Raw genomic sequence first — 14,205 nt, 5'->3', positions numbered from 1 at the left:
CACTTGTTGTTTGTGGAAGCTTGCCATATGCAAATTCACTGCTTTGTTTCCGAAACTGCATCGGTGACTTTGGAACAGAAGTACTTTATTGTCTTTGAAGAGTTTTGGGACATGCATTGGCGTGGACAACACTTTGTAAATGCACCTCTTTTCTTGTTCATCTTGAGGCAACTTACTACTCACCGTGACTCCACTGTTCCATTATTCAGCTCAAAATGGTCTCTCCAGAAATAATCCAAATTTGAAAGAAGGTATTTGAAGTTCATATGGTACTGCTTATGTTGAGAGGTATTGGCAGGCATCACGTGCATGTGATCATAAAAGAAAGCACCACATAGCACAAATGGCTGTTTGGTCCTTTAATGTAGTTGAAAGAATATTAAATTCCATTCAAATGTTGAAATGTTAAATTCCCTTGAAATTGCATGAAATCTTTGACATTAGCAATATTTCACTCTTTTCAGGTGTTTTTAAAAAGTCAAAGTGGTGCTGAATCTGCTTGGCTCAATGGAAGATTTGTATCTGATGGAAACTGGGTGAAACCATGTGATATTACAGTTTTTACTAGTTCTGTCAGGTAATTTGCATGATGTACTTCCAGACCATTTTTTGATTTTGTTTAAAGGTAAATTACAGGTTATGACTTCATTCAATGCATATATTTATCACAGACTGGGCAATTAATGGAGTCACTCCCCTCTTTTCTGAATAACTGATCGTAAGCTGGTTTCATAACAATCAAATGTTCCTCATGGCCACCTCGAGCCCCCCCCTCCACCCCCAGGTGCAAAGTGTCAAAAGATGGCAGGATTTGACTCAGCTGTGATGCACTTTCTGGTTTGAAAGGCTGCCCACATTGTCCCACATTGATAAAGAAAAGTCAGTTGGGTGTATGATCTGTGGAGCTGTAATTTTTTTTAGCTTTGGCAATTTACCTGGTCATTGAAGCTACCAGGTTTGTTGGGTCCCCTAAATTGAAACACAACCTGTCAGAGGCCAATATATTTTACAACTAAGATTTGTGGTAGTTTTAATTTTTGTGATACAAGTGCATATCTTTGTGACTCAATTTGCAGGTTTGAAAACCAGGATTTGAAAAACTTCGCTTCATTGTCTGACAAGGATGTAACAACACAAGTATGTCATTTTAATATTTTATGATGACCCATAACTATATGTGAGAATTGAGATGAAGTGATTGGTGAGGCTGCACCTGGAGTATTGTGCACAGTTTTGGTCCCCTTATTTGAGGAAAGTTGTGGCATTAGAGGCAGTTCAGAAGACTTGGTTTTGTTCAAAGAGTGCCAAAAGAAGAATTGGCACTGTACTGTTTCAGGAAGAATTCGTCCTGATTTGATGTTCTATATAGAAATTGTACAGAGGCGGTTTTGAGAAGAATGTTTTCAAACTTGCTTGCAATGAACATATAAAATTAATATTTTTCCAGCAATTACAGCGATCTCTCATTTAATGCTGATGTGTTCCTGAAAAAAACAAACTAAACAAAACTCAATTTCCTGTAAAAAGCATGTAATAAGGATGCCTTCTTTTCCTGACATTTCATTTTCAGAGTAAAAGGGCAGTAAATTGGGCAACATGGTAGCACAAGTGAATAGCACTGTTGCTTCACAGCGTCAGGGTCCCAGGTTCGATTCTCCGCTGGGTCACTGTCTGCATGGTGACTGCACGTTCTCCCCGTGTCTGCGTGGGTTTCCTCCGGGTGCTCCGGTTTCCTCCCACAGTCCAAAGACATGCAGTTAGGTGGATTGGCCATGCTAAATTGCCCTTAGTGTTCAAAAAGGTTAGGAGGGGTTATTGGGTTACGAGGATAAGATGGAAGTGAGGGCTTAATGTGGGTCGGTGCAGACTCGATGGGCCGAATGGCCTCCTTTTGCACTGTATGTTTTAAAAGCCTACTTGCACATAATTTATTTGAAAATGGATAGACATGTTTGCAGTTTTGTTCCTTGAATAAAACTGCTGCATTTACAGAGTAGGATGGATTCTTCAATAACTGTAACTCTTGCCTCTGAACAGAAACAGTTGCATCATGCAGAAAGGCTTGGGAGAGAGGAGTATTGGGAACAGGGTACTTTCCCAGCTGAATGAGGCACTTATTTGACTCCAGTGTGTTGCTGTACGTTGTGACTGAAATGCACAATTTGTTTAAATATATAAATTACAAGTCATGGCTTCATTCAATGCATTTATTTATCACAGAGCCATAACAGCCTGGTACTTGATGGATTCACTCTCCTCTCTTTTCTGAATAACTGATCATAAGTTGGTTTCATAACAATAAACAAAAGTTGTTCCTCATGGCTACCTAGAGACTGTGGTGCAAAGTGTCTGTCAACAGATGGCAGAATACTCTGGCTGTAATATATGCATCTTCAGTCTATTGAATGTACCCCGACTGCTTTGGAGATCATAACTGATTCCATGCCCTGTATCTCAGAAGTTTGGATGTCAAACTGGAGTTAGGGCTTCAGGATCATTGTGAATTATTGAAGTCAACGAATGTCAACAATTAGACACTTTGGAATAGTTAGTGATTTTGACCTGTCTGAACATTTGGTGAGAAGTGATGTTATAATCAAGATCATAGTATCTGCATCCACAAGGAACAATACCCTTAAATTCAGTCTGAATTTCAGTGCCATTTTACTGACAGACCCAAATGGTGTTTATTTCTGTGGTATAATGTATTGCATTCCATTGCAGACACTGATCAGAATTTTTGCCCAAAGTAACTCTTTATGCAGTGTGTCTCAGTTTTCCCTTGAATGTTTCAGAGAAAAAATAATTTTTTCTCCAAACAAGCTATTGAGAGTGAGACTTTCAACTTGTTACTTGGACAGAGTTAATGTCAATTTGTAGGAGCTGAGTCAAGATGACAGGACAGTTTCTGTTTCCAGCCTGCATTTCTTCGCCTTATCTGCCGGTTCCCAGTACCACACACCACTTATCTTTCAAAATCTAGAATTTTTGCTCCCATTTGTTTGAACCTCCCTGTATTTATCACATGGCTTTGCATCCTTATTTGCATGGGCGAAAACGATTCACTATCACAGTCCTCTTGCCTTGCTTGGCAGCAGCCCTCCTCTGTGATTTGACACCAAAAGCACGTATGTCAAGTGCGTTTGACATCATGTGTACGTGCAGGGCACATGACCTTCTCACTGCTGCTCCTTATGGCCAGAACACAACACAGCCCCATTTTGTTCTCATGAAAATCCGGGAGCGGCTGCTATTCTCAATTTAAATGCTGGACGCGTCCGTTGGGTGCTTTTCCCACAAGTGGGACCACGGTGGAAATGCTGCTACTGATCGCTCTGCAACAATTCCGAAGGGTCACGAGCGTACTCAGAAAAACCCTGTCCTTGAGGTTCCCCTCCAAGCCACTCACCATCCTGGCTTGGAAATATATCACTATTCTTTCTCTATTGGGTCAAAATCTTGGAATCCCTCCCGAACAGCATTGTGGGTGTACCTACACCTCAAGGAATAATACAAGAAGTCAGCTCACTATCACCTTCTGAAGGGCAACTAGGGGTGGGCAATCCATGCTGGTCTAGCCAGCAGCACACACATCCCATCCCATAAGATGAATTTAAAAAACAAAACGTAACATCTTTTGAGACATCGGGTTGTGTAAATTCTAAATGTTTGTTTTGGAGTGCTTTTTTACATCTGAGTTATTATTACAATAGGATACTCTCATGTCGGAAAAGCGTTTACCCAATAAGGCAAGGAGGAAAGCACCTGGTAAAGAACCAGTTTCTCATTTTTATGTGGAGTAATACAAAGAAATTAGATTTATACACTGTCTTGTTGAGTCTCCAATGCAATGGATCATTTGTGGATTGCAGCCACTTATATGTGGGCAAATGTGTTTCTACTGTTGTAAAGATAAAGACGCTGGTCAGGATAACGTCACTTGTTTAATGTCCACAGAGACACGAGACAGCTATTTTATCATGGTACCTGAAGGACGATATCACTGAAATGCAATATCTCTTCAGTACTGCACAAAAATGGCAGCCCAGATTGTGTGCACTCAAGCCATTTTCAAAAATATTTGTGAGAGGGCGGCAAAGTGGCGCAGTGATCAGCACTACTGCCTCACAGCGCCTAGGACCTGGGTTTGGTCCCGGTCCCAGGTCACTGTCCATGTGGAGTTTGCACATTCTTCCCATGTCTGCGTAAATCACACTCCCACAACCCAAAGATGTGCAGAATAAGTGGATTGGCCACGCAAAGTGCCCCTAAATTGGAAAAAGTAAAATAAAGATACCTTGAGGTTGCAGTATTGAAGGTCAACCATGTTGACACTTCAATATTGAGTCCTGGGGCACAGTTATTTCAGTCGGTGGGGGGTGGGTGGAGCAATTTTATGTCATTGGGTATTGGAATATGTTGTGTATTCGAGAACATTTTGTCATGCTCTGTATTCCATTGCAAAGATGACTTCCAGTCAGTAATATGAGGAAGCTGGGTGGGGAAACCTATTACTATGATGGAGGGAGATAGGGTGTAGTTTGTAACCATGCCTAACTGCACTGTAGAAATTATGTTTGGAGGAATTCTATAAGTATAGAACTTGTATGAAAGTATCTTGGAACAAATTGCGATTTGTAATTACAGTCGGTAATGTGAAGACATAACTATACTTCTGATTAACAGGCAAAAGGAAATTACAAGATTACCCCTTGCGTGAAATTGCAATATCACCAGTCAAAAATCAAGATCGAAGCACCAAGCAGCTATTTTGCAGACGGCTATTACAAGCAAATAACAGACTGTGTGTACCCCTAACATTAGAAGAAAAAAAACCATTGCAAGTTCACAAATTAGTGAAGTGTCAATCCAGAACACAGCAAATGTCTTTACATCGAAAAGGATCAGATGAAACATCTAAAAATACAGCTGTGACGCTGCCAACAACATCATTCAAGCTGGACCTCTTGTGTGAGGACTTAACTCAGACTAATGAATTGTCATGGAGACCTGTTGCTCGAGAAAATAAAGGTAACGTTTTTCCAAACTTGGGAGTTTGCACGGACCCTTAATGTGATCATGGGCATACCAGAACACAAACTGTAAAAATGAAGTGAACAGCTGATGGTGTGCATGAGAGCATCCAGTGGTGCAAATACTGAAAATAAATTGGTACCAAAAAATTGGACGATAAGCCATTATCTTTATTTCTTTGTTTCATAATTTTCTGAATTTGCTGACTTTTCCAAGAACTCCATCAGTTCTCCAGTCCCGGGTCAAGTATCCAGCTTTCTCATGTAAATCTAGGCTGTGAATGCCAGCACTGTTGAGTCTGAACTCTTTCTCACCAAATGAACACACTTGGCAGAGGATTTACGACAGTAGCAGGAACTGCGACTGATTACTTCCCAGTCCTCCCGAACCTGTCATTGAGGCCACATTTTAGTATGAAACCAGGAACCTGTGAGAAGTTGTGAACAAATTTGGAAATCCAACACAATGTGTAGATAAACCTTGTATCCATTTATTTGAATTGACTGTTTTTTCTTCTTTATAGGCTCAACAGTACAAACAGTTGATAGAGAAGGCGAGGTGAGGGCTTTCTTCCGAGCAACACCCGGTGATTGTGCCCCTTGCAGCAATCTTCGTGGTGAAAATATTCTAAACGAAGAAGAAGACTTAATGGGTAAGGAACAAGCCCATGCAATGGCTTCAATTACTGTGAAAACACCCTCTACTCCACAGGGTTCTGCAAACCAACTGGGATTCGCAGCAGAGCTGTTCAACCAGAAGTCAGCAGGTAATGTGGAACTGACTGAAGTGGAGAAACTTCACATTGTTACGATACCCTGGGCTAGTGTGCGGTCAATTCCAGCCCCACGTACCCCAAAGTCACAACACAAGTGAATTAACCAATAATTATTATAAAAATACCTGTTACCTTTGGCCCACGGCTGCCCAATAATCCTAGTCACCAGGCTTGTAAATGGAAACATGATTACTGTTTATAGTAAGAACTATCCACGATGGCGCAGTGGTTAGCACTGCTGCCTCACGGCTCCGAGGATCCGGGTTCGATCCTGGCCCAGGTCACTGTCCATGTGGAGTTTTCACATTCTCACCTTGCCTGCGTGGGTCTCACCCCCACAACCCAAAAAAGATGTGGAGGGTAGGTGGATTGGCCATGCTAAATTGCCCTTCATTGGGGAAAAAAGAAATGGGTACTCTAAATTTATTTTAAATATATATAATAAGAACAATCATGAAATATGCAGTCAATATAAATGGTTAGCAACAAGCTAATACCTAATATACCCACTTTAACCTGCGTCCACCCTCCACACACACTCACGCAAGACCGACAAATAAAGATGATGGTTCTTTCACACACTCTTCACAGCAAGCTTCCAGATTAAAGGTTTTGGTTTCCAGCCTGTAATTATCTTTGTAGCGTCATTCAATCAGGTACTCTGCAGGTTAGCAATGCATGACTCTCGGCTTTCGCTGGAGAGGCACCTTATTTCTCATCAAACTGTTCGTAGTTTGTCTTCAGTCCTCTGTAGTTCCAGGAAAACAGCACCCGGAGGCTTTCGAGCTTCAAACCCGGAGGCCCCAACCAGGGCTGGTTTAGCACAGTGGGCTAAATAGCTGGCTTGTAATGCAGTACAAGGCAGCAACGCGGGTTCAATTCCCGTACCAGCCTCCCCGAACAGGCGCCGGAATGTGGCGACTAGGGGCTTTTCACAGTAACTTCATTGAAGCCTACTTGTGACAATAAGCCATGATCATTATCATATCTAGAGAGAGAGTGAGTCCTCACAGTGGCTTTCTGAAGAGAGTCAGCTGGATCTTTCTGGAGAGTTAGCTGGACCTTTCTTTCACCCCGCTGACAGAATCAAAACTGAAACCAAACTTAAACCGTGGGATTCTGAAAAGCATCTAATCGGAATAGGATCCAATCACCACCTATTACAGGGTAGAGCACAGCCTTCTGACCACCAGCCAATCCGTCAAACCAAGTACCAAGCCATCTCTCACTGATGTCGGGCAGTCTGCCACTTCTGTTTAAATGAGCACAGCCTTCCGGATTCTTCCTACGTGAATTAAAGATACAGACTTATTGCTTTAAAGTGATGCCCATGGATCAAAAATGAAATGGCAAAAATAAAAGAAAGTGGAAATAAAGGAATAAACGGAACAAATAGGGAGACCCCTAACAAAATGACCTTTCTTTGAGTTTTGCTTGTCAGGATGCTCTCCCTGGGCTCCAGAGCATGGAAACCACCTGAGGTTTCATACTCTGGTTCACGATCCAGTCACAAGGTGCTGGAAATGTGTATGTGTGTTTAATATTTGGAAATACGTGGGCTTTCGGTCAGTTTTCATTGTCAGATTACTGAACCACTAGTGTCAAATCTTGCATGAAAAATGGCCACTGAAGCAGGATGTTGGGGAGAACACGGTACCTGTGGTGTCGTACCTGAGCAGCAGTCAGTTTACGTTTAGCAGATGGATAAATAGTGAAGACAAATTTGATCTTGAGGAAGATATTTTACATTACAAAATTTTGTTTTCACAATTTTTATGTAATCAGACAAATATTTTAGTTTCAAAGAACAGGAAGAAGAATGCTAAGAATCATTCCCAATCATAGAAATTTAAAAACTCCGAGCCGGAGTAGCCATTCGACCCTTCAATCCTACTCCGCCATTCATTATGATCATGACTGATCAACCAGCTCAGTAACCTGTCCCCGCTTTCTCCCCTGAACCATTGATCCCTTTAGCCCCAAGAGCTAAACCTAACCCCTTGAAACATACAATATTTTGGCCTCAACTGTTTTCTGGGAGCAAATTCCTCAGGCTAACCACTCTGAGTGAAGAGATTTCTCCTCATCTCAGTCCTAAATGGTTTACTCCATATCCTTTGATTGTAAACCCTGGTTCTGGACTATCCCTGCCATCGGGAGCATCCTTCCTGCATCGACTCTGTGTCATCCTGTTCAAATTTTGACGGGTTCTATAAGATTCTCCCTCATACTTCTGAACTCCATGGAATATAATCTGAATTAACTCAACCTCTCCTTATATGCTGTCCCACCATCCCAGGAATCAGTCTGATAAACCTTCACTGCTCTCCCTCCATAGCAAGAACATCCTTCCTCAAATAAGGAGACCAAAAGTGCACACAATATTCCAGATTTGGTCTCACCAAGACTTCCCTGCTCCTGTACTCCAATCCTCTCTCTGTGAAGGGCAACATGCCATTGGCCGCCTTTATCGCCTGTTGCACCTGCATGCTTGCTTTTAGCGATTGATGTATAAGGACACCCAGGCCTCATTGCACATTCCCATCTCTCAATCTAGAGAAATTGAGATAATCTGCCTTCCTGTTTTTGCGACCATAGTGGATAAACTCACATTTGTCCACAGTATACTGCACCTGCCATGCATTTGGCTACTTACTGAACTTGTCAAAATTGCACTGAAACATCTCTGCATCCTCCTCACAGCTCACTCTCCCATCCAGCTATGTGTTCTCTGCAAATTTGGAGATATATTTAATTCCCTCATCTAAATCAGCAATGTATATTGTGGATAGCTGGGGTCCTACCCCACATGTCATTGCGTGCCATTTGGAAAGAGACTTGTTTATTCCTGCTCTTTGTTACCTGTTTGCTAACCGTTTTCTATCCATCTCGATACACTGCTCCATATATCAATGTGCTTTAATTTTACAAGCTAATCTAGGATGTGGAACTTCATTGAAAGCCTTCTGAAAGTCCATATAAACCACATCCACTGGCTGTCCCTCGTCAACTTTGCTAATTACATTTTCGAAGAATTCCAGGCCATTTGTCAAGCATCATTTCCCTTTTATAGATCCATGCTGACTCTGTCTGACCCTGCCACTGTTTTCCAATCACTCTGCTCTTAAATATTTTGTAATGGACTCCAGTATTTTCCTCACTACCGACATCAGGCTGATTGGCCTATAATTCCCTGTTTTCTCTCTATCTCTCTTTTTAAATACTGGGATGACATTAGCTACCCTCCAATCTTGAGAAACAGTTCCATAGAATCTTGGAAGATGACCACCAATTCATCCACTATTTCTCGGGCCATTTTTTAAAGTACTCTGGGATGTAGATTGTAATAATAATGATCTTTATTAGTGTCACAAGTACGCATTCGCACTGCAATGAAGTTACTGTGAAAATCCCCTAGTCGCCGCTCCGGTGCCTATTCGGGTACAGTGAGGGAGAATTCAGAATGCCCAATTCACCTAACGAGCACGACTTGTGGGAGGAAACTGGAGAACCCGGAGGAAACCCATACAGACACGGGGAGAACGTGCAGACTCTGCACAGGCTGTGACCCAAGCAGGAATCGAACCCGGGACCCTGGCGCTGTTAGGCAACAGTGCTAACGACTGCCACCGTGCAGGGCCAAGTGCGGGATGATTTTTTATTCGCTTAAGTCTGCATCTACAACTGCTGAGCTCAGGACATGCAGAAAACAGCCAAGTGATGCAATGTGAAATTAATAGGATGAGTGTTCTGTGAGGATGAAATCATCGGGTTGGAAGAGCTTTATGTTGTATCACTGTGACCTTGTGAAAAGTCTTTATATGGGTGAGGAACCAAATCCTCAAGTCGAACATTTCAGATGTTCCTTGATCACATGCGGCTGTAATTTCCTGTTTTTTTTTTTAAATAAATATATTTTATTAAAGTTTTTTGATCAAACAAAAATTTTCCATTTTACAACTTTGTAATAATATATACATTGATCGTTTAAAAAAAATAAATAATATGCTAACTAACGGCAACTGCCAACAACAAAATAAGAAACAACAGAAATAGTAACTAAAATAGTAACTTCGTAACATCTAATATAAATAACTAATATATAAACACACACATAAAACCCCTGAGGACCCAAATGAGCCCTCCCCTCCCCCCTGAGTTGCTGCTGCTACCTTTCCTATTTTCCCTTTATCGCTCTGCGAGATAGTCGAGGAACGGTTGCCACCGCCTGGTGAACCCTTGAGCCGAACCTCTTAGTGCGTACTTTATCCGCTACAATTTTATGGACCCTGCCATGTCATTGATCCAGGCCTCCACACCCGGGGGCTTAGCTTCTTTCCACATAAGTAGAATCCTTCGCCGGGCTACTAGGGACGCAAAGGCCAAAACAACCGCCTCTCTCGCCTCCTGCACTCCCGTCTCATCTGCAACCCCAAATATAGCCAACCCCCAGACTGGTTCGACCCGGACCCCCACCACCTTTGAAATCACTTTTGCCACACCCACCCAGAACCCATGCAATACCGGACAGGACCAAAACATGTGGGTGTGGTTCGCCGGGCTTCCCGCGCATCTCCCGCACCTATCCACCACTCCAAAAAATCTACTCAGCCTTGCTCCAGTCATATGCGCCCTGTGTAGAACCTTGAATTGTATCAGGCTGAGCCTGGCACACGAGGACGAAGAGTTTACCCAACTTAGGGCATCTGCCCACAGCCCCTCCTCAATCTCTTCCCCTAGCTCCTTCTTCCATTTTCCTTTCAGCTCCTCTACCATCGTCTCCCCCTCGTCTCTCATTTCCCTATATATATCTGACACCCTACCATCACCCACCCATGCCCCCAAAATCACTCTGTCCTGAATCTCTTGCGCCGGGAGCTGCGGAAATTCCCTCACCTGTTGCCTCACAAATGCCCTCACTTGCACATAGCGAAATGCATTCCCAGGTGGCAACCCATATTTTTCTGTCAGTGCTCCCAGACTCGCGAACGTCCCGTCTAAGAACAAGTCCTTCAATTTCGCAATTCCTGCTCGCTGCCAAGATTTAAATCCCCCATCCATCCTTCCCGGGACGAACCTATGATTGTTCCTTATCGGGGACCACACTGAGGCACCCGTCACTCGCCCCGTCACTCCCTTATGTCGTCTCCATTGCCCCCAAATTTTCAGAGTTGCCACCACCACTGGGTTTGTGGTGTATTTTTTCGGGGAGAACGGTAACGGCGCCGTCGCCAGTGCTTTTAGACTAGTTTCCCTACAGGACGCCATCTCCCGTCTTTTCCACGCCGCTCCTTCCCCTTCCCTCATCCACTTACATATCATTGACACGTTGGCGGCCCAATAATAATCACTTAGACTCGGCAGTGCCAGTCCCCCTCTGTCCCTACTGCGCTGCAGGAACCCCCTCTTTACTCTTGGGGTCTTTCCAGCCCACACAAAGCTCATAATACTCTTGTCCACCTTCTTAAAAAAGGCCTTTGTAATCAGTACAGGGAGGCAGTGGAACACAAAAAGAAACCTCGGAAGGACCACCATTTTAACCGCCTGCACCCTGCCCGCCAACGACAGGGGCGCCATGTCCCACCTCCTAAAGTCCTCTTCCATCTGCTCTACCAGTCGTGCCAAGTTAAGCTCATGCAAGGTTCCCCAGTTCCTGGCCACCTGGATCCCTAAATACCGGAAATCCCTTGTCACCCTCCTCAACGGTAAATCGTCTATTCCCCTGCCCTGTTCCCCGGGGTGCATCACAAACAGTTCACTCTTCCCCGTATTCAATTTATATCCTGAAAACTCTCCAAACTCCCTGAGTGTCTGCATTATCTCAGGCATCCCCTCCACTGGGTCCGCGACATACAACAACAAATCATCCACGTATAATGACACCCGATGCTCTTCTCCTCCTCTAAGTACCCCCCTCCACTTCCTAGAGCCCCTCAGCGCTATGGCCAGTGGCTCAATTGCCAACGCAAACAGTAACGGGGACAGGGGACATTCCTGTCTTGTACCCCTATATAATCGGAAGTGGTCAGATCGTTGCCTATTTGTAATCACACTTGCCACCGGGGCCCTGTACAGGAGCTGAACCCATCGAATGAACGCCTCTCCAAATCCAAATCTCCTCAGTACTTCCCACAGGTAGTCCCACTCCACTCTATCAAATGCTTTCTCTGCATCCATCGCCACCACTATCTGCGCCTCCCCCTCCGGTGGAGCATTCAATTGCCTCCCTTTAACAAACCCCGTTTGATCATCATGCACCACCCCAGGGACAGAGTCCTCTATCCTCGTCGCCATCACCTTGGCCAAAAGCTTGGCATCTACGTTCAAGAGGGAAATAGGCCTGTATGACCCGCACTGCAGCGGGTCTTTGTCTCTTTTCATGATCAGTGATATCGTCGCCTCCGACATCGTCGGGGGTAATGTTCCCCTTTCCCTAGCCTCATTAAAGGTTCTCGTCAGAAGTGGGGCCAGCAGGTCCACGTATTTCCTATAGAACTCCACCGGGAACCCATCCGGTCCCGGGGCCTTCCCTGCCTGCATGTTCCCAATTCCTTTTACCACCTCCTCCACCTCAATCTGCGCTCCCAGTCCTGTCATCTCCTGTTCCTCAACCTTTGGGAACTCCAGCTGGTCGAGGAAACGCATCATTCCCTCTTTCCCTTCCGGGGATTGAGCCTTATATAGCCTCTCGTAAAATACCTTAAACACCCCGTTCACCCTCTCAGCTCCCCGTTCCATGTTTAGCTCCTCGTCTCTAACCCCTCCGATCTCTCTCGCCGCCCCCCTCTTCCTAAGTTGTTGGGCCAGCAGCCGGCTCGCCTTCTCTCCATATTCATACTGCACTCCCTGTGCCATCCTCCATTGTGCCTCCGCCTTACCCGTGGTCAACAAGTCAAAGTCCGTGTGCAATCTCCGTCTTTCCCTGTATAGCCCTTCATCTGGAGCCTCCGCATATTGCCTGTCCACCCTCAAAATCTCCCTCAACAATCTCTCCCTTTCTTTACCCTCTTGTTTCCCCTTATGGGCCCTTATGGAGATCAGCTCCCCTCAAACCACCGCCTTCAGCGCCTCCCAGACCACTCCCACCTGGACCTCTCCGTCATCATTAATCTCTAGGTACCTTTCAATACATCCCCTCACCCTTACACATACCCCCTTGTCCGCCAACAGTCCCATATCTAATCTCCAGAGTGGGCGCTGCTCCTTTTCCTCTCCTACTTCCAGATCTACCCAATGTGGGGCATGATCTGAAATGGCTATAGCCGAATACTCCGTTCCTGCCACCTTCGGGATCAGCGCCCTTCCCAGGACAAAGAAGTCTATCCGGGAGTACACTTTGTGGACATGGGAGAAGAAGGAAAACTCTTTACTCCTTGGCCTAGTAAATCTCCAGGGATCCACTCCTCCCATCTGCTCCATAAAGCCCTTAAGCACCTTGGCCGCTGCCGGCCTCCTCCCGGTCCTAGATCTGGACCGGTCCAGCCCTGGGTCCAGCACCGTGTTGAAGTCTCTTCTCTTCTCCCCCCCCCCATTACCAACTTTCCCATCTCCAGGTCCGGGATGTGCCCCAACATACGCTTCATAAAGTTCACGTCATCGCGGTTCGGGGCATATACATTCACCAGCACCACCGCATCACCTTGCAATCTGCCACTCACCATCACATATCTACCCCCACTGTCCGCCACTATGGTCTTCGCCTCAAACAATACCCGTTTCCCCACCAGTATTGCCACCCCTCTATTTTTCGCATCCAAGCCCGAGTGGAATACCTGTCCCACCCATCCTTTTCTTAATCTGACCTGATCCGCCAGTTTCAGGTGCGTCTCCTGAAGCATGACCACGTCTGCCTTTAGCTTCTTTAGGTGCGCAAGTACCCTTGCCCTCTTAATCGGCCCATTCAACCCTCTCACGTTCCACGTGATCAACCGGGTTGGGGGGCTCTTTACCCCCCCCCCCCCCCTCGTCGACTAGCCATCCCCTTTTTTTAGACCAGCTCCTCACCCGGTTCCCACGCACCCGCTTATCCCCCCGACGGCGCCCGACCATCCCATCCCATAACAGCTCCCCCTTCCCCTTAGTAGCAGCAACCCAGCTAACCCCCCCCCCCCCCCCCCCCGCTAGATCCCCCTCTAGCTTAGTGCCCCCCCCCCCCGCTAGATCCCCCTCTAGCTTAGTTGCTCCCCCCATATTGCTTCCGGAAGCCAGCAAACTCTGGCTGACCTCGGCTTCCCCCGTTTATCCTTATCCTCCCATTATGTGAGGCCCCCTCCTTCCTGCGCCCCCTTTTCCCGCCACAATTTCCATAGCGCGGGAACAAAGCCCACGCTTCCCTCTCGGCCCCGCCCCTGATGGCGCAGCTCCCTCTCTCCTTCCCCCTCCCCTTCCCCACCGGC

At 45.5% G+C, this 14,205-nt stretch overlaps 1 protein-coding gene across 5 annotated transcripts in view; it reads left to right on the top strand.

The window, feature by feature from the left end:
* Nucleotides 1-14,205, top strand: part of cdca2 (cell division cycle associated 2) — a 73,368-nt gene that overhangs the window by 32,786 nt on the left and 26,377 nt on the right. For 4 of the 5 annotated variants that reach the window (XM_072485687.1, XM_072485688.1, XM_072485686.1 and 1 more), the window contains 5 exons: nucleotides 465-577; nucleotides 1,077-1,137; nucleotides 3,714-3,768; nucleotides 4,687-5,031; nucleotides 5,558-5,800. In XM_072485687.1, coding sequence (XP_072341788.1) covers nucleotides 465-577; nucleotides 1,077-1,137; nucleotides 3,714-3,768; nucleotides 4,687-5,031; nucleotides 5,558-5,800 — 817 coding nt within the window. The remainder of the gene's footprint in view (nucleotides 1-464; nucleotides 578-1,076; nucleotides 1,138-3,713; nucleotides 3,769-4,686; nucleotides 5,032-5,557; nucleotides 5,801-14,205) is intronic. The other variant, XM_072485689.1, reaches the window with a different exon arrangement.

Source organism: Scyliorhinus torazame, chromosome 20, assembly GCF_047496885.1.
Source record: "Scyliorhinus torazame isolate Kashiwa2021f chromosome 20, sScyTor2.1, whole genome shotgun sequence".
NCBI lineage: Eukaryota > Metazoa > Chordata > Chondrichthyes > Carcharhiniformes > Scyliorhinidae > Scyliorhinus > Scyliorhinus torazame.
This window is presented reverse-complemented; position numbering and strand designations above follow the sequence as displayed.